The sequence below is a fragment of the Balaenoptera ricei genome, chromosome 11, assembly GCF_028023285.1.
Source record: "Balaenoptera ricei isolate mBalRic1 chromosome 11, mBalRic1.hap2, whole genome shotgun sequence".
NCBI classification, from domain to species: domain Eukaryota; kingdom Metazoa; phylum Chordata; class Mammalia; order Artiodactyla; family Balaenopteridae; genus Balaenoptera; species Balaenoptera ricei.
The window spans coordinates 103,312,281-103,339,594 of NC_082649.1; the positions used below are offsets into that span (position 1 = coordinate 103,312,281).

At 54.7% G+C, this 27,314-nt stretch overlaps 1 protein-coding gene across 6 annotated transcripts in view; it reads left to right on the forward strand.

Annotated features, from left to right (window-relative positions):
• The first annotated feature begins 2,454 nt into the window (after positions 1–2,454).
• The window catches only part of GRIP2 (glutamate receptor interacting protein 2), a 51,601-nt gene continuing 26,741 nt past the window's right edge, over positions 2,455–27,314 (forward strand). For 4 of the 6 annotated variants that reach the window (XM_059940451.1, XM_059940454.1, XM_059940456.1 and 1 more), the window contains exons 1-16: positions 2,455–2,516; positions 10,434–10,514; positions 10,789–10,924; positions 11,773–11,918; positions 12,609–12,695; positions 13,221–13,296; positions 14,453–14,598; positions 15,456–15,603; positions 15,711–15,880; positions 17,996–18,121; positions 18,449–18,598; positions 21,390–21,576; positions 22,092–22,237; positions 22,973–23,053; positions 24,929–24,995; positions 25,094–25,239. In XM_059940451.1, coding sequence (XP_059796434.1) covers positions 2,477–2,516; positions 10,434–10,514; positions 10,789–10,924; positions 11,773–11,918; positions 12,609–12,695; positions 13,221–13,296; positions 14,453–14,598; positions 15,456–15,603; positions 15,711–15,880; positions 17,996–18,121; positions 18,449–18,598; positions 21,390–21,576; positions 22,092–22,237; positions 22,973–23,053; positions 24,929–24,995; positions 25,094–25,239 — 1,933 coding nt within the window. In that variant the 5' untranslated portion in view covers positions 2,455–2,476. The remainder of the gene's footprint in view (positions 2,517–10,433; positions 10,515–10,788; positions 10,925–11,772; positions 11,919–12,608; positions 12,696–13,220; positions 13,297–14,452; positions 14,599–15,455; positions 15,604–15,710; positions 15,881–17,995; positions 18,122–18,448; positions 18,599–21,389; positions 21,577–22,091; positions 22,238–22,972; positions 23,054–24,928; positions 24,996–25,093; positions 25,240–27,314) is intronic. The other 2 variants (XM_059940452.1, XM_059940453.1) reach the window with 2 other exon arrangements.

Consider the following 27,314-nt stretch of genomic DNA (forward strand, 5'->3'; position numbering starts at 1 on the left):
CATAATACAGCATTTCTTAAACTTCGTATGCATCCTCTGGGGAGCTGGTGAAAATGCAGGTTCTGATTCAGCAGGTCCGGGTGGGGCCTGAGAGCCGGCATTGCGAGGACCCCCCGGCAGTGCCGCTGGCCCTCAGACCGCCCCTGGGGGAGCGAGGGGGGCCAGGCCATCTGTGGCCTGGCTCCAGCTGCGTCTCCTGCCTGGTCTCTTCCTCACTTGTCACTTGGGACTGCGTTCATGGCACCTTCCTTCCCATCCTTCAAAGTCAGGCTCACAAACACCTCCTCGGTGGACCCCCGACAGAGCTGACTGCCCCTCATCTGCACCCCCAGACCCCTTTATCTTGAGAGGCACATAGCAGCGCCTTTAAGAACAGACCTCTTAGGTGTGAACCTGGCTCCACACTTACAGCTGGGTGACCTTGGGCGAGTCAGTTAACCTTTCTGTGCCAAATATTTATTTAAGCCCTACCTTGTTCCAGAATGGACCAACAGTTGCTTCCAAACCCACTTTTGGATAAAATGAATGAAGTGAAAATGTGCTTGGCGGGCTGACAGGAACAGAGGACAGAGGGAAGATGCTGATCCTCGCCTGTGTCCTGGTGTCTCGGTCCCCAGTGCCTGGCACAGCAGGTGCTCAGAGAAACGCTGCATGGAAGCTCTCCCATAACCCATGGCATGACCTTTCCAGGAGCTTCTCGTCCACAAAAGTAAATTCCAAAGGAGCAGCGAGAGAGACAGAACCACGGCAAGGTTTTGGATCTTCCGTCTTAATCGCTCATTTAAATGCGTCTGTACAGAGAGCAAATATTTTCTTACGAGAGGGGGTGGATGGAACTCCAAAGGCCTGTGCACCACACGGCCCTCCTCCCTGAAGCGGTTGTAAATGGGGGGAAAGAGGGCGAGGGTCTGTTAAGAGCCGTGTCCCTTCCTGCCTGGTGTGGAGCTGGGACTGCTCCAAGGTGGCTCTCAGTGCCCTGGGGATTGGCAGGGTCTTCATCAACAGCCTTGTTGGGACCATTGCAGGGCACCGTGGACCACACTGAGAGTCTGCACTCCCTTCCTGCCTGGCCCGATTCTCCCAGCAAATGCCTCCCAATTCAGGTCCCCCCTGTCTGACTCAGTGCTCACCATCCCTCCCATGGCTGAGACCTTTGCATCTCTCTTTGACCTTTGACCTCACTACTGGCCCAAGGGCCCCTGCCCCTGAGACATACCTGAAATCATCCGAAGAGGAAGCCACCCTTGGGAGGGGGGCAAGGAATATGACCTGTGGATAGAGGGGTACAAAAGACCCCACCCCATACTCAGAGCCTGGATTGTTCTGAATGTGCCACTAGTGGGTCTGGCAGGAGCCAGCATGGGCAGCCCAGGAATTGTGGGCTGGACTCTGCGGTGGGCATCCCCGCTGAGGAAGAAACTCAGATGCAGTCCCTGGTCCTTAACCACGGGGCTGCACCCTCCTTTGCTGCAGGACAGAGGTGAATTTGAGCTCCCTTGTTCCCATGCATCTGAGAGCTTCCATGGGAGCTGGGACCTTATCTGTCTCGTTCTCTGCTGTGTTCAGCTGGATGCAATAAGGAGTTAGTTTTACAGGCTGTTGACACCCCGAGTCACTATCGCCCATCCTCCCCAGCACCTCTGCGGTGTCTGGCTCTCAGCTGGTACCAACACGCACTGGTGGGTGGAGAGCAGGAGCAGCTAGAGAGCTGGAGGAGGGGCCCTGGGTGTCCGTCAGGGTCATCCTGAGCTAGTGCGGGGGAAGCTAGGAGTGTGCTGGGCTGAGGCCCAGCTGGGGCTGGAGTTGTGACCAGCTGCCCCTGCCCATCAACCCAGGATGCACAGCTTGCTCTGTCTTCCCACAGAGCTGGGGGATGCTCTGGATAACAGGCTGCTGGGCTGATCTTCCCCAAGTCCCACCTTACAGGAAAGGAAACCGAGGCCTGGGAGAGGTAGCTGGAACTTCAGTGGAAGGGCCCAAGGGACTCCGAGTGCAAGGATTTCTAAACTGAGACACACCCTGGCATCGTTCCACGGCTGTGTTTTATCTGGCTTATGTCCTGGGAATTCTGTGCAAGATTCTGTTGGAATCTGCTACTTAAAAAAAGGAAAAAAAAAGTTTGGAAGGCCCTGTTCCTCTTTTCCAGGTAGAAAAACTGAGTCTGGGCTGGGAGGCAATCGTTTACCAAAGACCCAGGGCGAGTTAGGGGCAGAGCTGGCCTCAGGGGTCTGTCTGCCTGCGGGCCCTGGGGGAGGCCTGCCATCTTCAAAGACCCCTGCCCAGACTCAGGCTGGGGGGGGGGTGTTGAACCCCATCCAAGGATCAGCCGTGACAAGGGCCGTGTCCCCTTTAAGCAGAGAGCCGCCCGCTGCAGTGGGTGGACTCTTGCCCAGCCAGTGGGAGCTCTGAGCTCCCCTCCCATAGCCCCTCCCTGGCTCCCAAGGGAGTCAGTGGCACCGGGGAGAAAAGAGCAGACATGCTGTGTGGGCTCAGCCGGGAGACCCCTGGAGAGGCGGGTGAGTAACGGGGACCAGTAGGCAGAGTGGCGGGGCCGAACCCTCTGGAACTGCCACCCAGAGAGGGGCCTGGGATGGCGAAGCCTGGGACAGCCACTCCCAGACCCAGAGCTTGGAGGGAGGGCAGGCGTGGGACACCTGGCCAGTGGACAGGGGAGAGGGCTGTCTGTCTGACCGTGGCTGCGGGGACTGAGTCCGCTGGGCTGTCCTGCACGGCACGGCCAGAGGGCAGCGCTCCTGCCTCAGGCGTGCCCCAGGGAGGCGCGTCCTGCCCCTGCGTGAGCTGTGGGCGCCAGCTCCCTGGTCAGGGTGCTCTGGGGGGAGCTCCTACATGGGCTCATGGCAGGAGGCAGAGGCCCCGGCCTCGTGCTGTCTGGTCGGTGAGCCTCAGGCTCTGGGAATGCAGAGGGGACAGGTGTTGCTCAGCTGCCATATTCCTGGGTGGGCCCAGGGCTGGGACCCTGGGAGGGGCTCTGGGGCAGGCTAGGTCACCCTTCACTCCGTGTCCTGGGCCGTCCCGTCAATGCCTTCCCATAGTCGATGTACTCCTGGTGTTACCTCCTTGCAGCAGCTCCAAGGGTATGGACTGTGGTCCCAGTGGACAGACAGATGGGAAGCTGAGGCTCGGAGGGGCCAGTGGCTGACCAAGGCCCATAGTGGCTGAGCCGGGATTGGCCCCCAGATGACTTTTATAGCAGAGCTCCCCCAACCATGCTTCCGAGGGCCCGTGAACTTAGGCTCCCACCTCCCCGCCTGTCACAGAGGACAGAGACAGGGTTACCCCTAGGTCCCCAGATCATAATAATGTGATTAATAATAGTAGCTGACAGCTGTTGAGACCTTACTCTGTGCCAGGCTCTGTCCGGAGCTCTCTCTGTGCATTTTATCGTTTAATCCTCACACCACTGTGTATTCAGCACTGTTATTCTCCCCATTTTACAGTTGGGGAAACTGAGGCACAGAGGTGTTAAGTGACTTGTCCAAGGCTAGAGCTAGAAGTAGCACAGCTGGGATTTGACCCCATGTGGTCTGCCCCTGCCCCTTCCTGGTGACTCCACTGCCCTCCTGGCTTGGGCACATCTGTCCTCTCAACGTCAGGCCCAGGAAATGGGGTCACCTCGTCCTGCAGTGGTCAGAGCCACAAGGGCAGCAGTGCCCTGGAGACCTCACCTGGGGCACCGCCAAGGAGGTGTCTTTGTCTTCCTCTTCCTCATGGTGCTGCCCCCTCTACCCAGGCTCAGACCTCAGCATCGCCTGCCTAGACCTTAGCCCCAGTCTCCTCCCTGGCTTCCTGGCCCTCACCCCCCACCGCACCCCACCTCCATGCTGCTGTAGGAGGGAGTTTGCTAAAAACTCAGGTTTGATCGCAGCTTCTTATCCTGGCATTCAAGGCCCTTCATGATCTCCCTGGCTTTTTCTCTCTCTGATGACTTCCTTGACCCCCACCCTCACCCCTGCAGCCCCCACCCTAGTCTCCTCCCCAGGTCACAGAGCTTCATGATCACACCTGTCTCACTTGGTGTCAGCACTGAGGCTTTTTTAAAGAAAAGTCTAAAGGTGGAGCTTCAGGCACAGTGGGATCCAGGTGCTCAGCGTGATTAGGACTCCAGGTCTCTGCTTCTTTTTAGGCGAGCTTTATTTCCAGGCAGACTCCTCTCCTTGAGGCTCCCAGAGGGCCCCTAGTACCTTAGAGCTTATGGTCAGACAGCTTGATCCTCCTCAAGGAAAGAGAACCTGTTTCCAATAGTTTCAGCAAACGTTCCCAACAGGTGGCCACTCCCTGCACCCTCCACATTTCACAGAGCAGGCTGAGACCCTGAGCAGTCAGGCCACATGCAGTGCTCCTCAGAGAGAGCCAGGCTGGGGCTTGGGGCCAGTGGGGCACAGTGCCCAGGGCCCTTTCTCCTCCCCGAGGGACTCTGCCAGCACGAGTCCTTTCTCAGGCCCATGCCCTGGCCATGCTGTCTTGGTCCTGGGAGGCTTGTTCACCCCACTAACCCTGAGCCCCTGCAGGAAGACATGTGACCGGGGCTGGGGTGCACAGTAGGCTTGAAAGCAGATTTGGGCAGGAAACCCCCATGCCCCACAGTGTCCACTATCCTCTGATTCCTGGCCACAAAGTGGTCTTTGTTCCCAGCTCCTGGGAAGGCTCAGACAGGGTGTGTGTGTGTCGGGGTGGGTGGGAGGGTACTTCTGCCATGGCCTGAGCTGCCCACTCCTCCGGGGGGCCCTCACCAGAACCACCTGGACCTTCTGGCAGGGCTGACCTCCTCAGGGCCATGGCTGTGGGAGAAACCCCAGTTCCCAGACCACGGAGGCCAAGGCCTCCAGACCCAGGGAGCCCTGGGTTTGCATCCTGTCTCTGCCTCTTCCTGATTCTATGACCTTGAGCAACTCATTCCACCTGTTTGATCCCCATTCTCCTAATCTGTAAGTGGGAATTGAATTTCACATGATTTACTGAGAATTTACTGTGTGCCAGACTCTCCATGCCAAAAACAGCAGTGAACAGACAGGCAAAAACCCAGCCCCCCAGGGCTGACATCATAGTGGGAAGGGGCAGATAGGAAATAAGATCACTAAGTTAAAAGAAAAAAAAAAGTGAGGTCTGCTAGGTAAGGAAGGCGATGGGAAGTGCTGGAGGTGTTGGGAGTGCAGGTGTAAGTTCAAACAGGCCGCTTGGGAAAGATGAGAAGGTGAAGATTCCACAGGTTCCTGAGGGAGGTGAGGAAGGGGGTTTTGTGGGTGTCTGGGAAGGAGCATTCTTGGCAGAGGGAACAGCCAGTTCAAAGGCCCTGAGGTGAGCTTGAGTCTGGTGTGTGGAACGGCGAGGAGACCAGCACACCGGAGTGGAGGCAGCCCAGGAAAGAGCATTAGGAGGTGAGGTCAGGGAGGCCCGGGGACTGTCAGTTGTGGGGAGAACGTTTGATTTTATTCTGCGCCGGGTGAACTGAGTCTTCACTGCTCCGTTGGTGACCCAGTTTTGTGGGTTTGAGAGGGACGTGGGAGAGCACAGACCCAAAAGGCCATGGCCCTTCTGGAGCCTGCATCCCCACCCCACTGACGTTGGGGCCATCGTGGTCCCATGGAGGGGGGTGTCAGCCCAAGCGTGGGCTCAGGGCCCAGTGCCGGGAGCCCTGCACGCCTTGTGGAAGAGGGATTGCAGGGCTGGCAACCTCTCTGGTCGTGTCCGGCCTATGGGTGCCCGAGCGCTAACATGGGCCTCCTGGGGGCCGGTGCTGCCTCCCTGGGTACCCCTCTTTTGGGGTCTGTTTCCCTTGTGTTTGGAGGGAGAGAGCAGAGCTGAGGATTAAGGATGTGGTCTGCTGGGGGCCAGAAAGACCAATTCCAGTCTGTCCTCTGCAGCTCCCCAGCTGAGTGGCGTGTCTGAGCTTCAGTCTCCTCGTCTGTAAAATGGGATTGTTAGTGAGCTCGCAGAAGAGTTAAACATGTCAGTGCTGGTCAAGTGCTTGGAGCAGGCCTGGCACTGGGCGGGCCAAGCCCCCGACTCCTTTGTCAGTCTTTTTTTTTTTCAGTCCTTGGCACCACGTGAAGCAGGCGTCTGCTTTTTAAATCTATTGATATATTTCTTTTTGTTTCCCTTAAAAACATGCATTGAACAGAGCAAGGGTCACCCCGTGGCCGAGCCGATCTCTTCACGGCTTCTGGGGAGGCCTGTCTTCTACGGAAATCAGAGCTGTCACTCCGAGGTCAGCCTGCCACCGGCTTTGATGCCTCTCCATCCAGCTGTCTGACCCGGTCCAGCCCGCCATGGCCAGAGGGCGATCATTCAGTGGGTCAGGAGTGCCCAAAGGAGCCGTGACTGCTGCCGGGAGGGCCACAGGCATTACCCCTGAGTCCCCCCAGGACTGTCATGGGGTGAGGGGAGAAGGCAGGAGGGGGCCCGTGGCTCCGCCACTTGGGAGCTGTGTGACCCTAGGCAGTTCCCTTAACCTCTCTGTGCCTCAGTTTCCTCATCTATAATGTGGGGATGATCATGACACCCACGACGTAAGATTATCATGAGGATAAAGTGGTAATAATTTAAAATTTCTTAGAATATGGCCTGGGTTCAAATCCTGACCCTGCCCCTTACAATGGGAAGTCACCTAACCTGCCCGTGCCTCAGCTCCACCATCTGTAAAATGGAAATAACTATCATCCCACCTCAGAAGGTGATGGGGATACATGAGACAAAGCTTGTGAAGCACCTAGCACAGCACCGGCACTTAATCAGGAGGAGTTGTTACCATTACTAATGGGAAAATCTTTCTAACGAGGTGAGTAAAAGGGCCAGGGAGAGAACTTCCGTGTGTCCTGGCTCTGTGTACCACATAACCTCGCTGATGCCTCCCACCAGCCCATGAGGTGGGCACTAGCCCACCCACTGTGCCGAGACTCAGAGAGGAGAAGCGACTTGTCCCAGATCCCTTAGCCGGTCGGCAGCAGATTTAGGATCCAAAGCCCATCCTTCCCTTTCCATCGAGCCAGAGATGCCTTCGGAGGTGGGGCCGACCCAGCCAGGATTGGCTGATCACTTGTAGGAGTGCAAGCAGCAATGGGCCGCTGTGTGCAGTTGTGGTTGGACCCAGGGGCGACTGGGGGCCCCCTTCTCCCCAGCGGCACTCGGGCCGGCTGGCCCTGCTGCTGGCTTTCTGTCGAGCGGTTATTTTCTCTTCAGCCCAAGTTGAGCCTCCCGGGCACTGGTTTTCCCAGTGGCCCCTCTCAGATGCTGAACGCTCCCTCCTGGAGGCCCGCAGAGCCAGGCATCAGTCACGCCCCCATCGAAGGCCCTCCCCAGCCCCTGCTTCCCAAGCCCCTGTCCTGCTTAGGCGGGACCCTGACAAAGGCAGCCTGGCCAGGGGCTGACTTCCTTTTTCCCTTTCTCAAAGCTCAGTGGCTCCCTGGGGCTCCAGAGAAACAGAGATAATGAAGGCAAATTAGCAATGCTTTCAGGAGAAATAAAATAAAAAAGAAACCCATCCTCCCGGGCTGCAGCTTGGGGGCCAGGGACCAGGTGTACTGTCTGTGCTCAGCACGGCGTCTCTCCCTCCTGCTCCCCCAACTTGCCCAGCCTGAGTCTGCCGGATGGTTTGGCACTGCTGCGCAATGATTTTCCCTCTGAAGCGAGTTCTTACAGGACAGATTGACTGAAGGCAAAAGCTCATAATTGCCCATTGCTGGAAGGAGGAGACAGGAAAAAAACCACTCGGATAAAAATATCTCTGTTTTTTATGCACGTTTCCAGCTGAAAATTGGTGGGAAAGATGTTTTTGAAAAGCCTTCATCTCTAAGCATATAATTACCAGGTCCCAGAACAAAAAAGAGAGCAGGAGTGAGCAGGCATGTTCTCCGAGGGAGGAGGACTGGGGTCCGAACCCTCCTGGGGTTTTCTATAAATAAAATAATTCCCTCAAATTCTCATGCCTGGGCTGATTGGAGCCAGCGATAGGGGGAGACACCCCCATTTTACAGATAGAGAAACAGAGACTCAAGTCACACGGTTAACTAGTAATTCTGTCCTTGCCTTGGTTCTTGGTTTGAATGCTGCCTGTTTCCCCCTGACCTGAGGATGTTTGTGAGAGTGGGGCACTGTCCCCTCTGAACAAGCATCAGCAGACATTGTAGCATTCCTTATGGGTGCCTTTCTGAATGTGGCAGGGGTCTTAGATATCCAGAAGCCCCTTATCTGGCCATCAGCTATCCTGAGCGGCCTCTACTGCCAAGAGAGGTCATCAAGTCCACACCCTAAAATGCACGTGCCTTCTCTACAGAAGAGTCTCTCAAGTCCTCACTTATTGCCCACTGACTCTGCGCACAGTTGTATGAGTCTTGGTTTGCATCGTCACACAGTCAGGCCTGTCTGACAGCTGAGCCGAAAGGCAGCAGACCCCACATCTCAGCTGTGCCAAGTGTGCCATCGCAGCCCAATTTGGCACCGTGTCATTCACTGGATCAAAATTTGAATATTGGGATGAGGAAGGGGCAGAGAGGTAGTGTTGAAGACACACCACAGAGACACCCCAGGAAATGGGTGTTCTGCTTCAGCAGCCAACATCCCGCACCCTCTGCTTCAGAATCAGCATTAACCCACGGCTGTTCCCCTCCATTCTTTGGGATTCTACGGCTCTGAATTTGGCAAACTTGATTCTCTGTTTTCTTGTCCTTAGGAGATAATCTTCCCCCTCCCCCACCTCCAGACTCCTAAACTTGGAGCCAGCAAGCTTATCTCTGGTCTTCCCAGGACAGCCCGGGAGAGAAGGATTTTCCAGTGGCAGAGTCTAATTTGCATGGGATAAGACAGATTTTAATTCCAGAGTTGCCCACATGAAATACCAGAGACGTTCACTGTCGCACAGTTGATAGAACCCAGTCTTTTTAATTTTATTAGCTCAGAAACGCCTTGTTGAATCTAAATGAGGTGCGAATTAGGGAACCGTAATAGGAGGCATTATACTTAATGGGATGTTGCCTGAATCCGTGGCTGCGGATGTGAACACAGGGCCTGGGGGTGGAGGAGGTGAGCAAAGCTGCTGGGGGCCAATTCCCGGGGTCCTGGAAATGATTCGTTATTTCCCACCTTCTGGCAAAGCTAAGGGAGGCGATCCCCGGTCTGGAGAAGCCATTTCTCAATGGTTAGAGCTGCAGGTGGTGAAGGTTCTCAGGCTTCCTTGGACCCAGGTTGAGCTACAGCCTTGACCCCAAGCTGAACCTGACCCTGACCCAGCCTGAGCCCCACCCCGACTCTAAAACAGCGATTCTCAATGAGGGGCAGGGCGGGGGTGGGGGGGACAGTACTGCTCCCCTAGGGCACATGTGGGTTGTCTAGAGTCATTTTTGGTGTGGTGACTGGGGTGGGATGCTATTGTCATCTAGTGGTTAGAGGACAGGGGTGCTGCTAAACATCGTACAGCATCCAGCAAAAAAAAATGTCAATAGTGCCGAGGTTGAGAAACCTGCTGTAGATTGTAGATTGTAGATTCCTGGTTCTGACTGAGCCCGGACCTTGGCCAGGCTGTGTCCTGATCTTGACCCAGGTTGACACCACCTCTGGCTGAACGCTAATCTGAGCCCCTCCCCACCTTGTGAAAAGGATATGGCTGGGATGGGATAAGAGGCTTCTGCCCCCTGCTGGGGCTGATTTCCTCCCTAGCCCCTTCTCTCCCCCTCCTCTGAAGAGTGAGGAGGGGGACAGTCCTGTGAGTGAGGCCTTGCTGTGGCCAGGGGACTGGGGAGGGAGTGGCCTGCCCAGAGCTGGTGAATGGTGAATGGGGGTGGGGGCGGAGCGGGGAGGCGGGCCGGGGTGTAGGCTTGGGTGAGGCCTGAGACAGCAGCAGAAGCCTGGGGGTGTACAGGTGCCCGGAGGGGCAGGGGTGGCCCCAGAGGCAGCATGGGAGAGCCGGCCCGCTTGACCGTTTGCCAATTGACCTTACCCATCTCAGTCCAGGGCTGAGAAGGGACTTGGAGAAGGAATGTGAAAAAAAGAACCTGGTCAAGGGAGCCTGGAGCATGGGGCAGGGTGGGCAGAGGCGCCTGGGTTCTGGTCCTGGCTATTTGCAGAGGCTGCCTTGTCCAAGGATTGTGCGACCTTGGGCACGAGTTGTCCCTCTCTGAGCCTCAGCTGCTTTCTGTATACGTGGAATGATAGTTGTGGAGATGGTTAATCCCTGGACCGTCGTGAAGAGCCCAGTCTGTGGTGGGTGCTCCAAAGAGCGTTACTCAAGAGCACAGACAGAGTTGCCCTTGCGGGGAGCAGCCCTGAGGCTCCCCCAGCAGAGACTCAGGTGGAGCTGGTGGCAGGAAGGAACCCCTCTAACAGGCCACATCCACGAAGCAGAAGATTCCCAAGGCAGGAGGGCTTTGCCTGATGGAAATGACAGCGGAACTCAGGGCCTTTCCCCTCTTTCTCTCCTGCAGACGATGGGCCTTACTCCAAAGGAGGCAAGGACGCAGCAGGGGCTGATGTGGCTCTGGCGTGCCGCAGGCAGAGCATTCCAGGTAACCAGCCTCCTGTCCTTCCCCCTCTCTGTCCTGGAGCATAGAGAGCTCCAGGTGGGGGTCAGACAGCATCGGCTCTGCAGCTAACTCACTTTGTGACCTTAGACTAGTCACTTAACCTCTCTGATCCTCCTTCGTAAGAAGGACATGATTTCACCGAGTGTCATGCAGCCAAGGGTACTGAGGGGTCTTACCAAGTATTGACCTCACTTGTCCTGGAGCTGGGGGCCTAGAATTGCCCCACGCTGCCCACTCACCCCCTATCTGTCGGCAGAAGAGTTCCGAGGGGTCACCATGGTGGAGCTGACCAAGAAGGAAGGCAGCACGCTGGGCCTGACCATCTCGGGTGGCACCGACAAGGATGGGAAGCCCAGGGTCTCCAACCTGAGGCCTGGGGGGCTCGCAGCCAGGTGAGAAGTGGGCTCAGTGGGGACAGCAGGAAGGGGCCAGGGGGCAGTGGAGGAGGGTACTAGGGCCTTCGGCAGAGCAATCAGACAGCTGTTTCCTGGAGCACCTAAGAGCTTGGTGTCTGTGGAGGGAAGGCCCCCAGTGGAGGCTGGGATTCTAGGCCCCGGCTGCTTCTTTCCCTTTACACCAGAGCTGACTCAGCTCGGCCACAGCATCCCATGCTCACCGCTCTCGGGCCCTCCAGGCCTTTGCATATGCAGTTTCCTCTGCCCAGAGACCCGTTCCCTAGGCATCCTCCTGGCAGACTCCTATTCATCCCTCCACACTGCCTCTGGGAAGCCCCCAGCACCCCAGGCTGAGGCAGGCGTTCGGCTCTGCTGGCACAGCCCTGTGTGCCACTTCTGCACACACTGCCTGCACCTATTATTTTACCTCTGGGGCTCCCGTGGACCATGAGTTCCATGAAACCTAGGAGTTAGTCTCTCTATCACTGCCCCTCTGGGCCCAGGAAGAGCATTAAGGAATAGCAAAGGAGGTGATGATCTGGCCACTCTGTGGGCTGTCTGGGGCCGGTTAGAGCTATAACTATGAGGGTGACACCTCAGCAGGAGGGAAAGCGGGCAGACCAGCATCAGGGGAAAAGCTGGCCTGGGTGTCGGGCAGGTCTAGGTTAGAATCCCCACTCTCCTAACTCACTCGCTATCTGACCCTGGACATGTCTGACCTCTCTGAGCCTCAGCTTCCCCATCTGTAAAATGGGTATCCAGAGACCATAAGGATTCAGTGGGAGGGGAGATATGAAATGCCAGCACATGTTACCACGCGTGTGCTCTGGCCTCGTTTCTCCCAGGAGTGACCTGCTGAATGTGGGCGACTACATTCGGTCAGTGAACGGGATCCACTTAACCAGGCTCCGCCACGATGAGATCATCACTCTGCTCAAGAATGTGGGAGAGCGTGTGGTGCTGGAGGTGGAGTATGAGCTGCCCCCGCCCGGTGGGTGCCCTTGGACCGGGAACTTTCTCCACTGCCTTGGTCAAGGGTGGACAAGGCTGCCTCCTTGCCAACACCTGGGTGGTGGGTGGGGATCATGCCAGCTGGGGTGGGCTGGACCTGGAGACTGGCCACAAACACCCATGCTGCACCTGGGGCCTTGTCTACAACTGCAGTACACTGTCACCAGGAGGTGGTAGGGACCTGCTTATAACCCCTTGTCATCCTGCATATTTAGTTTCCAGATGCTTCTCCTTTAGGAGGGAAGGTTTTAGGAATGTCGCTGAATAAATTGTTCCCCGCCCTCCCATGCTGCACTGAGTACAGTGGCCTAGGGTTTAGCTTAGCTCTGAATTTTCAAAGTTGGTCTGAAGTCTTGAAATTTGAGTAACTGTCTGGAATTCAGCTCTGGCCTAAGACTGCGAGCCATGGGCTCAAGCCTGAGTTCTGCCATTATCTCTGTGGGAGCATGGGCTGGCCCTTTCCCCTCTCTAAGTGGTGGACTGAGTGGCTTTTAGGGAAGAGGGTGCCTCTAAGCTTCACTTGTCCTACCTGTAAAATGGGGCAAGGGGAATTTACCCTTCCTGTAATGTCTTTGACTGGTCACCCAACTCTCCTGGAATGAGCTTTGGGGACATCTGCCGGCTTGGTGATGCAACTGAAGGACTCAAGGAGTCCTCCATTTCTCCCCAGCCCCTGAGAACAACCCAGGGATCGTTTCAAAGACAGTGGATGTCTCCCTCTACAAGGAGGGCAATAGCTTTGGCTTTGTCCTCAGAGGTCAGTGTAAGAGTCACCTTTGGGGTCAAGGGACGGGAAGGCTAATGCCAATTCTATGTATGTTCTATTTTGCTCTAATGAATTGCATACATGTATAATCTTCCTTCTGACTTTTAAGAACCATTAAAATCAAGCATTAAATGGAAAAATTGGCCAAGCAACCATTAAAATCAAGTATTAAACGGAAAAATTGGCCAAGCAACAAATGATTGGGGGGAGTGAGAGGGAAAAGTTGTAACAGAAAATGAAGTTTGGAGCTGCCTAGCAACCAGGGGAAAAAGGGAAATAGGATGAGGTCGCAGGAAAGGAAGCAAGCTGTTTAACAGAGAGAGGACTTTGGTCCTATTCCCTACTTTTTGTCCGAACTCTGGGTGGGATTTACGGTTGATATCTCATAGGAGAGACTATGAATAGCAAAGACAGAATCCTCAAGCAGATTTAATTAAGGAAGCCTGCTTAAGGTCTGGGTTGGGGCCTCCAGGCGCCAGGGAGGGAGTGGATAGATGACTGTCGAATTCTGTCCAGGAGGTGCCCATGAAGACGGGCACAAGTCCCGGCCGCTCGTCCTGACCTACGTGCGGCCCGGCGGCCCTGCCGACAGGTGAGCCTGAGCCGGGATGAAGCTTACAGCCTCACCCTGCACTGCCCTTCCCCAGCTCCCCTAGGAAGAAGGCAGAAGGGACATCATACACATTCTCCAGATGAGCAAACTGAGGTCCAGACAGGGGACACCCCTGCCCAGAGTCGCTCAGCGGATTATTGGTGGAGCCAGCACTAAACCCCAAATGAGAGCTACCCCCAAGCTCTTTCTTCCCCAAGGTCCTGCTGTCTCAGGGGGTAGGATGGGGATGGAGAGTGAGCTTTAGCCTCATGTTACCCCTTCCCTGGCCTTCATTTTCCTGTCTGTGGAGTGGGTCCAATAGTGCAGCCCCTACGAGCTGCTGTGAAGGAAGTGTGGGGCATGGTGACCGGCGTCACTGTGGTCCTCTGTGATGCAGCTTCCCCAGTCCTGGCTGCGCCGCCAGCCTGGCCCTGCCTGAGCCCCGCTCAGAAGCTCAGAAGCGCCAGGAGGAGAGAGTGTGGAGTAGGAACACACCCAGTTCCCAGCTTCTGACCCTGTGACCTCCCGGCGGGAGATTCCTGGCCATTTTAAGAAACGCCTGGAATGGCCTTGTCAGAAATCTAAACCTGTCCTTGGGACGGGTCTGTGATGAGTTATTCATAGAACCTCCCAGAATAGCTTTGGCCACCTGTTTGGGCAGGCATTCCAGAGCTGGGATGTGACCCAAACCAAGGTGAACCCCCTCAGGCCTCTCCCCTGGGGCCCAGTGGAATTCCTTCCCAGGCGCGTTTCTCACCAGCCCAGAATCACTGGGGACCCTGGGCAGGGGCCGCTGTGCTGGCAGCTTGAAGCCTCCAGACTGCCCCCCGTGATGCTGAGTGCCCCGGCAGGGCTAGGACCCTGTCAGGGCCCTGGTGGTGACCTCAAAGGGCATCCCCAGCTCAGACACTGGAGGGCTGAGCTGGGACTGAATTTATTAAGCACCTCTGGGAGGGGTCAGAGCTGACCTGACCCCCATCTTCAGTGCCCACTTCAGTTATTCAGCTGCTTCCACATAACCTCCCTGGTTCTTTCACTCACATGTGCATTCCTTCCCTCATCCACTCTGTCCCTTTCTCCTTCACCCGCTCCCTGCCCTCCCTCTGTTCTCTGGCTCGCGCTGGGCGAGGCTGACTGACTAGGCCCTACCCCGCAGGGAGGGCTCCTTGAAGGTGGGGGACAGGCTACTCAGCGTTGACGGGATCCTGCTGCACGGGGCCAGCCACGCCACTGCTCTGGCCACCCTGCGGCAGTGCAGCCACGAGGCACTCTTCCAGGTGGAGTACGATGTGGCCATTCCAGGTGAGTTGGGGGCCTAAGGGCTAGGGCTGGAGCAGGAAGAGGCCCAGGGATAGAGGGAAGGGGGTAGCGGGTACAGATCCTCACCACTGCAAAGGCTGTGTGACCCTGGCCCAGTCACAGCCTCTCTGAGCCTCTCTGGGTAGTAATACTCTGCCAGGCGTTGTTTGTTGCACTGGGGATCCACCTGAGAACAACACAGATGAGGTCTCTATTCGCATGGGGCTGACATTCTGGTGGGGAGACATTGACAATAGATGCAATAAATCACATATAGAGTGTGTCAGATGATGATAAGTGTGTAAAAAAATCAGGGAGAGAGATGGGGAAGGCTGGGTGATGCCCTCTAATCTGCAGCCGTCCAGGTGAGAGAAAGGTGATGGTGGCTGGACCAGGGGCTGAGCGGGGGGATAGACGGGGTCAGATTCGGGAAATACAACGAAGGTCCACTGGCCTGGTTTGCTGATGTTTGGACATGGGGGTGGGGGTGAGAGTAGGAGGAGCTGGGTTTTGTTTTCCCGCCACTGGGTGGGTGAATGGGATGCCGTTTTCTGAAAGGGGGAAGGCTCGTAGTGAAACCCACAGTTCCGTGTATTCAGTCGGCTCTCGAATAATATGCGAGCAAATTAATATTGTCCAGCAAAGGCCTGGGCTCAGAGCCCCTGAGACCTGAATTCCTGCCCCTCATCTGCTTCTGAGTGGCTGTGTGACCTTGGACGAGGTCTTTGCCTCCACGCACCTCAGTTTTCTTGTCTATAAAGTGGGTGCAGTGATCCCTCCCTGGCAGTGAGGATTAAGTCGAGATGGAGGAAGGTGCTCAATATTTGCATCTCAAACTCTTCTTTCCTTCCACTTACCAGACACAGTGGCCAACGCTTCAGGGCCCTTGATAGTGGAAATAACCAAGACGCCAGGGTCCGCCTTGGGGATCTCGCTCACCACCGGCTCCCACTGGAACAAGCCAGTCATCACCATCGACCGCATCAAGCCGGCCAGTGTGGTGGACAGGTGGGCACCCACTGAGAGCTGCCACGGTGTGGGGGCTGCAGGGGGAGAGCCGCCCAGAGCTCTGTCTGGCTGGACCAGCCTCCCCCTTTGCTCCCTGACCCGGCCAGGAGTGGGGCCCTGCATGCCGGAGACCGCATCCTGTCCATCGATGGCACCAGCACTGAACACTGCTCGCTGCTTGAGGCCACCAAGCTCCTGGCTAGCGTGTCGGAGAAAGTGCAGCTGGAGATCCTACCTGCGCCCCAGAGTCAGCGGCCCCTGAAGCCCTCAGAGGCAGGTGGGTCCCCTTGGGAGACCTCAGAGCTCAAACCTGAAGGCTAACGGACCAAATCCCCAGGAAGGCTAAAATTTACTGGAACAAATGTCCATTCCCACAGGGAAGCTCGAACTGTCAAGTACAGCAGCTAAGGGTGGGGAGGTGGGGCAGATAAACAATTTGGGTGTTTGATTTGACAGTTTGCTGGCATGGATGGCCCAAAAGCTAGTTCCATCACTGGTTACATTAATAGAAGTATAAGGGCTAGAACAAGGGAGGGGACAGTCCTTCTGTGCCCTGTGCTACTCAGAGTTTGGACCCTGGACTCAGCTCAGGGCCCTCGGCACGTCCAGAGGAGGCAGCCAAGCAGTCAGGGAGGGCCTAGAGCCACCCCTGTGTGGAGTCGGGGGCTCCCAGCTTGGACCAGGGACCTAGGCGCTGGGCAGTTCTAAGAGCAGAGGGAGCAGATGGTCTGGGGCTCCAGAGGGCAGAGCGGGGGCCTGGGGCAGGGTGGAGGGTGGTCGTAGGAAGGCAGCCTCCTGCTCAGGGCAGGCAAGTGCTTCCAGCAGCCTAACCCTTGGGTTTCGACTTCACATCCCAGCTTCGTCCCTAACAGCTGGACAGGTGCTTTGCCTCTCTGAGCCTCAGCTGCCTCATCTGTAAATAGGCGTCAGGACCCCGAGTGCACAGGCTTGGTCAAGGTGGTCAGGCTGTGAATTCCAGCCCTTGGGGCACAGTTGGGGAGGGGGGCGAGGATGGAGTCTGCCTGCCCCACCCTTTGCAAGCCCGATCTTCCAGAAGAGACAAATTCTGCAGATCAGATGTGCGGGGACCGGCATCTCTGGTCTCTGCCAGGGTCGGTAAGGATCCCGACAAGCCACAGCAGGGGCTGATAGAGGAGGCTTTGGGGCTTGAAGTACCGTCACCTGGTCCCCTACCCCCTGCTGTGGTGCCTGGGCTTCCCACGGGTCATCTGGGTTCACCCACATGACAAGTCTACAAGGTTGGTACAGAGGCGCTGAGGCTCCCGGCAGGGCAGGTCCTTCCGAGAGCACACAGCTGCTGACAGTCCCCCTGGCTCTCACTGAACAAGCCTCTGCTAAGCACCCAGCACTGCTGTAAGCACGTCACACGTGCTAACTCATTCTGATCCTCCCAGCTTCCCTAGGAAGTAGCCACTGTCTTTGTCCCAGTTTACAGATATGACAGGCACAGAGGGGCTAAGTGACTTGTCCCAGTCCCACAGCTGGTCAGTGATGGAGCCAGGATTGGACCCGGCTGCTGGCCCCAGAAGTGGCCCAGCCCCCAGGTGGGGTTGGGGGCACCAAACAGGGAGGCAGAATCAATGGGCTGAGATCACCGAGACCTCACCCATCCCTCCAAGAACATGTTGCACCAGGCTGGACATCCCCCCCGCAAGTCCTGCAGCAGAAGGAAGAACCAGTACAGGGCCTGGGGCAGTGGGGAGGAAGGGTAGGCTGGGGATGTGAGGGGGGCAGGATCTGGTAGAGGGTCTGCGGGGTCCCCTGGGAAGCAGATGCTTAGCTGGAGTAAAGAGTTCGCTGGGGTTGAGGCCTGTGGAAGGTGGAGGGGAGGAAGCGGGAACAGCCTCAGACCGCAATGCAGGTCCGGGCAGGCCTGGGCCAACCCAACAGGGACCCAGGTGGCCCCCGAGAGCCCAGCGTGGGGCAGAAATGCCAGGCCCTGGTGCCCTGCGTGCTCAGCCCCCGGCCCAGGCCGCAGCACTGCGGCAGACTCCGAAGGTGCTGCAGCTGGTCACCGTCTGCAAACTGCACTCCTCGGAGCTGACCGGTCAGTTCTTGAGCTCCAAAGCCAGTCAGCCTGGTTCACGTCCTGCTCCTCCAGCACCTCCCAGCTGTGGGCCTTGGTCTGGGCCAGCTTTCCCTCTCCTGTTCCTGCCTCTCGGGCTGAGCCCTGAGCACAGTGCCCGGCACACGATGGGCATCCAGGACGTGCGGGCAAGATCTCGAATGCCTGGCCTGGCTCGGGAAACTCTGGATCTTCTGTTCCTGCTCTCCTCCCCTCATTGTGTGGACAGGAGCTCATCCTTCAGGGGTGTGGTGATCTAGACCTGCTCAGCCCCCAACGTCTGTCTCTCCTCTTTCTCCGCCACAGTGAAGGTGCAGAGGAGCGAGCAGCCACATCGCTGGGACCCCTGCGTGCCCTCCTGCCACAGCCCCCGGCCCGGCCACTGCAGGACACCCACCTGGGCCACCCCTGCCAGCCAGGACCAGAGCCGATGTAAAGTGCCCTCCCCGCTGTCACTCTCCCCTATTCCTAGGGAGGGGCTTGAGCCTGCTTTATAGGGAAGGAAGCCAAGACTCAGAGAAGTCAGGGGCCCTCGCAGCATCACCTCACACATTAGTGACGAGATGGGCCCCTGTCTGGCAGCTGGGTTTCACCAGGTCTGTGAAAACCCTGCGAGCTTTGAGGCCCAGAGTGGGAGAGACTGGATTGCAGAGGTCACACAGCGAGCGTGGTGGAGGGGGGAAGGCATCCCTGTGTCTCCCTGAGGCAGGGTGGAGGGCTCTGCTGGGGCTCATGGTTCTGTGCTCTCATCTCCCCCAGCCTTGTCCTCATCTCCCTTTTCCTCGCCGACCCTGAACCACGCCTTTCCCTGCACCAATCCCAGCACCCTTCCTCGCGGATCCCAGCCCATGAGCCCCCGGACCACAATGGGGCGGAGGAGGCAGCGAAGAAGAGAACACAAGAGCTCGTGTAAGCCATGGTCTCTTCCCTCCCCTCTGGGCTGCCTCTGTGCCTGAGAGAGAGATTTGCCAAAGGGTATGGGGTATTTGGGGCAGGGCAGGGCCAGGGGTGGGTGGGGGGCATTAAATAGCATGCGTGGTACACCAGGCTGCTGCGGATGGTTGGGCAGGTTGTGCACTGCACAAGGGCACACCTGAGGGGTGACAGTTACTTTGTACACTTTGTCTTGTATTTTTATTATGAAAAATTCCCAGCAGGTGGTGGCAAAGTGTCTTGAGGAAAGGATGCCTTTTCAGATTTGCACGAAGGTCTCACAGTAACTCCATTTCATTTTTCTCTCCTTCAGCCCTCTGATCCATTCCAGGGTGTGGTTACTTTGTCTTTACCACCTCTCTGACATTTGTTAATTTTCCCTAAGAAGGAGACACAGAGGCCTGAAACTAGCCATCCAGAGTGTAGTAATTTTTAGTTTTATTAGATATATATTTCTACTTAACTTTTGCTTATAAACATTTCTCTTTATTTATGATCACTATATATAGTTCCTTTTTATTTTTTTTTTAAGTTTTTTTTTTTTTTAACAAATGGCTAAGGGTTCCAAGCAGGGAGAGACCACATCAGGTTGAGTGAGGGAGTATTTATTACTATTATTATTATTTTAAAATTAATTAATTTATTTATTTTTGGCTGTGTTGGGTCTTTGTCTCTGTGCGAGGGCTTTCTCTAGTTGTGGCAAGTGGGGGCCACTCTTCATCGCGGTGCGCGGGCCTCTCACTGTCGTGGCCTCTCTTGCTGCGGAGCACAGGCTCCAGACGCGCAGGCTCAGTAATTGTGGCTCACGGGCCCAGTTGCTCCGCGGCATGTGGGATCTTCCCAGACCAGGGCTCGAACCCGTGTTCCCTGCATTGGCAGGCAGATTCTCAACCACTGCGCCACCAGGGAAGCCCTATAGTTCCTTTTGAAATGAAGGTATTTAAGTATTTTTAAAAATGAATAAATGTAAAGACAAATAGTAATGAATGATAACGCAGGAAACATGTGGAAGTAGCAAAAGTCACAAGAATGCCCAGAATTTTGAAATCTTTCCTGGGAAGAATCTTTCCTTTGTTGATGTTGAAAGTATTCCCAGCCTTCTTCCATGTGAGTTGGGGAGGCCTCCAGAAAGAATGGAAGGTCAGACTGGGCCATTTAAGATTGAACTAGGTGAGGGAAGAGAGAAATATAAGTCATCTGGCACCTGAAAGGCACTAAATATGGTTATGAGCTTCCTGGCAGCCAAGGTGAAAAGGGAAACAGAATTCAGAGTCAGATGAGAGATACAATACACCTTCACCAGCCACCTTTGTCACCCACTGAAGCAGGGGTTGTGTAGGTGAAAAGATTCAGAAGTGTCATTCACAGGCAGGAGCTTATGGAGCCTGGGGACTCTTGGGACCCCTTATCTGTCCCCTTCCTTGATGATAACAATTAATTAGTTAAATAAAATTTTTTGAACACCTCCAATGTTCCAGGTACAACTCTTATCATTGGGGTGAAAAAATAATGAAATAGTGAAAAAATCAATAGTGAAAAAAATAATGAATATAAATATAATAACACAATATACCCAACAATAAAGTGTTACATATATTGTAATGTATATATAATATATAATAGTATAAGAAAATAATATATAAAGACACAACAGTATAATTAATAGAATGAAATGCAATAAGTTTTATTTAATAATTGATATCCTTATCCATATTAATAATACAAATGTATTTTATATATGGAATATAAAATAAAATATGTTAAATAACATATCAAATAGTTAAACAGAGTTATCATATGACCCAGAAATTCCACTCTTAAGTAAATGCCCAAGAAAAATGAAAACATATGTCATGTTCACCCAAAAACATATTTACACATGTTTATACAGTGTTATTCATAATACCCAAAAGGTGGAAACAACCCAGATGTCCATCAATGGATGGATTAAAAAAATGTGGTATCATCATACAGTGAGATATTAGTCAGCTTCAAGAAGGAAGGGAATTTTGATATGTGCTACATGGATGAATCCTGAAAACATTATGCTAATTGAAAGAAACCAGACACAGAAGACCATGTATAGTATGATTCCATTGATATGAAATGTCCAGAATAGGCAACTCTAAAGACATTGAAATTAGATTAGTGGTTGCTTAGGGCTGGAAGAGATGGGAGGATTTGGGTGATTAACTAAAGGAAACAGGGTTTCTTTGAGGGATTGAAAATGTCCCAAAATTGAGTGAGGGGATGGCTGTACAGCTTGAACGTACTAAATATTCAATATACTAAAAACAGAGTGTTGAATTGTACACTCTGTGGGTGTATACTGTGGTAGCCGAATGGTATCTCAATAAAGCTGTTACCAAAAATGGCATAATATATACTATCATATCTAATAGTAATATAATGTGATATTTGGTATATGATATAATAATAGAATAAGTTGCAATATAACATCACACAACATGACATGACATAATGTCACCGACCCTCGGAGCCTCTGTTTTACAACACGGCAGTCCCGGGAGCTGTCTTCCTTAATCCTTGCCACAGCTCTGCCAGGTGGGACTCATGATCCCATTGCTCAGGTGAGGAAACCAAGGCTCAGAATGAGCCTCGACTTAACCCGCCCCACCCTGGGCCAGTCAGGCCTCCCGCTCACTCACCTCTCTGACTTCAGGTGTCTGGGCCGAGGGAGGATGGGCTTTGGCAGGAAGGCGTCCCTGGGGCTGTGCCCTGAGCACCGTGCCTGCCTGCCCCGCAGTGTCGCTGGCCTCCAGCACCGTGGGGCCAGGCGGCCAGATTGTGCACGCAGAGACCACCGAGGTCGTGCTCTGCGGAGACCCCCTCAGCGGCTTCGGTCTCCAGCTGCAGGGAGGCATCTTCGCCACCGAGACCCTGTCCTCCCCACCCCTCGTGCGTTTTATTGAGCCTGACAGCCCGGCGGAGAGGTGAGCCTACTGCCCCCAACCCACTGGGCCTACCACTCTCCACTCTCCAATTCGGGGGTGGGGGGCTTACCGGCAGCCAGGGAAACCAAGTCACACACCGAGCCGGGCTGCACAGTTGTATCTCATCAACTATCACGTCAGCCCCATTACCAGCCCCATTTTGTAGATGAGGAATCTGAGGCTCAGAGAAGCTGATTCACCTGCCTAGGGTCACACAACTCGAGTGACCCAGGACGTGAACCCCTGTGTGTTTGAAGCCAGGGTCCTCTGTATACATCTCCTAAGGCATGGCATCATCCGCACTGGACAGACAGAGAAACTGAGGCCCAGCAAGGTCACACTTTAGCCAGAGTCCTGTGGTAAATTGCCTGAGGATCTACAGCTGGCACAGGGAGGAGCTGAGCGTTCCACCCCCGCCCGGGAGGCGGGGCCCAGGCTTGGTCCTGGCCCTGCTCCCGCACAATGCTCCTGTCTCCCAATGGGGCCTCTTCTCTCTGCCGGGCTGCCCGGTTCAGGTGTGGGCTGCTGCAGGTAGGGGACCGCATCCTGGCCATCAATGGCATTGCCACCGAGGACGGGACGATGGAGGAAGCCAACCAGCTGCTGCGGGACGCGGCGCTGGCCCACAAGGTCGTGCTGGAGGTGGAGTTTGACGTTGCCGGTGAGTGGGTGCCCCGAGCGTCCTCCTCTCCTTCGGGACCCTGTGCTCCCCCCTTCACTACCCTGCTCCCCGCAACCTCCCGCCCTGCCCTGATCCTTCTCCCCGCATTTGCAACGTGTCCCCGGCACTAGTGGTGGGAGAAAGGCACTGGCCGGGGTGGAAGGGATTGCACATGCCAGTGTGAGGGTTGATGAGGGTTTTTGCAGTGGAACAGGAGCTGGGGGGGTGGGGTGGGGTGAGGGTTTATGCAAAGACCCCCAAACAACTCGGTTAGAATTCTGGTTCTGTGATTTGGACAGTGTGACTTTGGACAGGACCCTTCCTCCCCCACCCTTAGTTCCCCCCAGTGTAAAATAGTGAATAGAATCCTCTATCACAAGGGGCGTTGTTCAGATTAGATGAGATAAAGCGTGTGAAAGCACCAGCTGAGGCCCGGCCCGTGAGAGGCGCCCAGTAAGTCCTTGCTGGATCCGAATGGATTGGGCTGGGCCATGGGGCCCCCGGCAGGGCGGCAGCCATGAAGTTTGGGTTCTAGTCCTGACTCTGCTCCGACCCGGTGGGTGCTTGTCTCCGACAAGTCAGTGCACCGTGCCTCAGTTTCCTCATCTGTGGGTGCAAGAAGCAGGATGGGGTTGTTTGGGGTCCCTCCCCACTGGACCAGAATGGGTGTGGGTCAGGGACTCCCTAAGGCCCTTCCCTTGAGTCTCACGTGGGTGTGTGTGTGTTTGCACCCAGAGTCCGTCATCCCGAGCAGCGGCACCTTCCACGTGAAGCTGCCCAAGAGGCGTGGCGTGGAGCTGGGCATCACCATCAGCTGTGAGTCCCCTCCCCGCACGCTCTCCGCCTGCCCGGAGAAAACGCCCAGCACCTGGCCGGGAGGGAAGGCTCTGGGTGGGAGGGAGGGCTGGCTGACGTGGCTTTCCTCCACCGCAGTGCCCAGCTGTGTGTCCTTAGGCAAGGCTTCTCAAGGCCTCGGTTTCCCGTTCTGCACAATGGGAATCTCCTGGCCTTTTTAGTCTCCATGGGTAGTTAAGTGGTTTGTAAGGCGCCAGACATACAGGCCAGGTTTAGTTTTCTGTTTGCCTCTGTATTCCCAGGGCCCAGAAAAGGCCTAGAACACAGTAGGTGCTTAATTCATGTTTGTCAAAGGAATGAAAGTGAGGGACTGCAGAATGGAAAGAGAAAGGTAGAATACATAAGCATGGGAACAGTCAGAACCCTCCCCAGCCTGCATCTCACTCAGGAAAATCCGAAGTCCTCTGACTTCATCTCCTGCCGTCTCCCCATCACGCCCCGGAGGGGTAACTGTCCAGAAGGGCTGCTGCTGCAGCTCCTTCCTGCCCCGGACCCTGCAGTCCGTGGCGGTGGGAGTTTAAGCAATTGAAGGGGAGAAGCTTCTTCCAGCCCAGGAACCTCTGGGCAGGGCCACCAGGTGCAGTTGCCCAGGTTGTACAGGACACAAGGTGCCCATTCAAGGTACACTTACAGGTTTTTTGTTTTGTTTTGTTTTAAATTTATTTATTTATTTTATTTTTGGCTGTGTTGGGTCTTCGTTTCTGTGCGAGGGCTTCCTCTAGTTGCGGCGAGCAGGGGCCACTCTTAATCGCGGTGCGCGGACCTCTCACTATCGTGGCCTCTCTTGTTGCAGAGCACAGGCTCCACACGTGCAGGCTCAGTAGTTGTGGCTCACGGACCCAGTTGCTCCATGGCATGTGAGATCTTCCCAGACCAGGGCTCGAACCCGTGTCCCCTGCATTGGCAGGCAGATTCTCAACCACTGCGCCACCAGGGAAGCCCCACTTACAGTTTTGTAACATTTTCTCAACAGACTAATTAGAAGGGGCACCTTTGTCTCATTTGCAAAGATGCTGCATGGGCTAGAAGGACCGCCTTACACCTGGTCACTCATGGAAAAACCCATTAGCCCAAATGGATTCTTTCTGCAGGAAAACTCAGCCACCCATTGTCTTAGATCATGCTCCCCGGGAAACAGCTTTTCACGCTAGGAGTTAGCTGCAGGGGCCTTATTGAGGAGGGCTCTCAGGATCAACACCTGTGGGCCGAGGAGGCCTCAGGACCAGGCAAAGGGAGGAGCTGTGCTGCGATGTAGTCCCAGCAGAGGGCTCGGCCAATCCCACGGGGAGCTCTTTGCTGGGGAGGCCACGGGAGTTGTCCTGAGCTGAGGCTGGGAGCCATGCCTTGGCAGCACTGCGTGAACCAGTCATTGGGTGCAGGCATTTTATTGGGTGAGGCTGCTCCCTCAGCCAAAAGCCATTCCCCAGCAGGATCCTGCTGTGAGCCATGGCAGCCAGCATTCTCTGCATTGGGGAAGGAAGAACTCAATCGTTGAAGTCACCTAGTTCTGGGACCTGGCCCTGTGCCAGGTGCTGGGGACACAGACACCAGCCAAACACAGCCCCTCAGGGAGCTCTGTTTGCTGGGAGGTGGGCTGAGCATGGGAGGTGTTGTCCCACTTTGTCTAGTTAATCTCTGATGTCCCTGTGAACTCTGTGGCCTCATCCCCATTTTACGGAGGGGAAATTGAGGCACAGAGAGGGGAGCTGATTTGCCCACAGTCACTCAGCCAGGGAGCTGTGGGAGCAGGGCGCGTGGCTCCAAGTCTACGCCCAGCTCCTGGGCCCCGCAAGGCTGAGGTGACCAAAGGTGGGCTTCATGGCTCCTTCCCTCCAGCGGCCAGCAGGAAGCGAGGGGAGCCCCTGGTCATCTCCGACATCAAGAAAGGCAGCGTGGCGCACAGGTAGGGGAGCCCCTGGCAGGGCCGGGGGCTGGCCCACGAGGGTGGGCTCGGGGCCTGCGTGTGCGAGGCTCCTTCCTGTCCCCACCCTGCTCCTGCAGGACAGGCACCCTCGAGCCGGGCGACAAGCTGCTGGCCATCGACAACATCCGCCTGGACAACTGCCCCATGGAGGACGCTGTACAAATCCTGCGCCAGTGTGAGGACCTGGTGAAGCTGAAGATCCGCAAGGACGAGGACAACTCCGGTGAGGGCTCCGACCGCTCCACCACCAGCCCCCGACCCTGCCCACGCAGACCAGACAGTGCCCAGCTGGCAATCCGGGGCTCCCTACGGCCAAGGAGGGAGCGTGGTGGGTGCCACCCAGGGGCTGCTGGTGGTGACCCCTTGAATAAAGATGCAGGGGGGTGGACGGCAGATTTCTCCCTACCCCTGAGTCTGGGCTTCTGCAAGGGCCCTTGCGAGGTTGGCTGGAGTTTGACGGCAGCTAGGATCCAACAAGCCCTGCGCAAAGCCGCTGTGGGCAAATGACTGGGTGGGATGATGAATGGGTGGGGGTGGGGGATGTACCACTGCATGGGTGGCTGTGAGTAAGCCGAGGCTGCAAACTCAGACACATCTGAGGCTGGACAGCTGACAGGAGTGAGTGAATTGGGCTGAAGGTAAGAAAAGCGATACAGTTTGGGTAGACAGAAGGAAGGGGAGAGAATCTCTTGTTCAGAGGGGCAGCTGCCAGCTCCTACCCTGGGAAAGAGGATCACTTGTGGGCAGCTTTCCAATTTTTTTAAGGAAAACTGGAAATCTGGGGTCTTCTTATCATCAATATTATCATCACCACCGTATCCTTGTTATTTTGTGTGGTGTGTGAAATCTTTATTATAAAATGCTGCTTCCACATTTCTGTTCTTTTTAGAATAGCTGTTTGGGTGGAAGGAGACATTTCTGGAAGCAGAAGATGGCCTCAGGTGGTGCCATCTGAAGTCCTGGCATGGGGGAATGGATGTATTAATGCGGGGGGAATGGGTGAATTAATGACTGACAGAATGTTTGAACTAATTGCTGAGGAAATAGGTGTATTAATGGCATGAAAGAATGGGTGAACTAAAGAATAAGAGAATAGGTATATTAGTGGCAAAAGGTATGGATGATATAATGGCTGAGGGAAAGGGTGGAGTAAGGGCATGAGGGAATGGCTGAATTAATGGCTGAGGGAATGGGTGAATTAATGGCTGAGGTAATGGGTGAATTAATGGCAGAGGGAATAGCTGTATTAATGCCTGGAGGAATAGCTGTATGAGTGGCTGAGGGAATGCGTGTATTACTGGCTGAGAGAGTAGATGAATTAGGCAGATGGAAAGGGTGTATTAATGGCGTCAGGGAATGGTTGAACTACTGGTAGAGAAAATGGGTGCATTAATGGTTGAGGGAATGGGTAAATTAATGGCAGGAGTAAATTAATGGCTGAGGAAATGGATGAACTGAAGGCTGAGGGAATGGGTGAATTTTGGCTGAGGGAGTGGGTGAACTACTCCTAACAGAATTAGTGCATTAATGGCTGAAGGAATGGATAAATGAATAGCTTCAGAATAAGTGTATTAGTGGCTGAAAGAATGGGTGAAATAATGGAAGAGAAAATGGCTTACTTAATGGTGATGAGTATGGCTGAATTAATGGCTGAGGGAATGGCTTAGTTAAATAGCTGAGGGAAACGGTGAGTGAATGGCTGAATGAATGGGAGTATTAGAGTTTAAGGGGACAGGTGAACTAGTGGGTGAACTAAGTCGTAGGAAATTGGTGAATGTGGCTGATGGAATGGGTGGTGTAAGGGCTGAGGGAATAGGTGAATTAATGCCTGGAGGAATGGGTGAATTAATGGCTGAGGGAATGGGGAATTAAAGGCTGAGGGATGGGCTGAATTAATGAGTGAGGGATTGACTTAATTAATGGTTTAGGCAATGCCTGAGTTAATGGCTAAGGGAATGGGTCAATTATGGAGGCCTGAATAGGTAATAAAAGGATCAGGGAATCTGTATTAATGGTTGAGGGAATTGGTGTATCAAAGGCTAAGTAAATGGCTGAATTAATGGCTGAGGGACTGGCTGAATTCATGGATTAGGGATTGGCTGAATTATTGGCCGAGGGAATGTCTGACTTAATGTCTGAGGGAATGAGTAAATTAATGGATGGGGGGATGTATGTATTAATGGCTAAAGTAATAGGTGATTTTAATGACTCAGGTAATGGGTGACTTAATGGCTGAGGGATGGGCTGAATTAATGGCTAAGGGAAAGGGTGAATTAAAGGCTGAGGGAATGTGTGTAT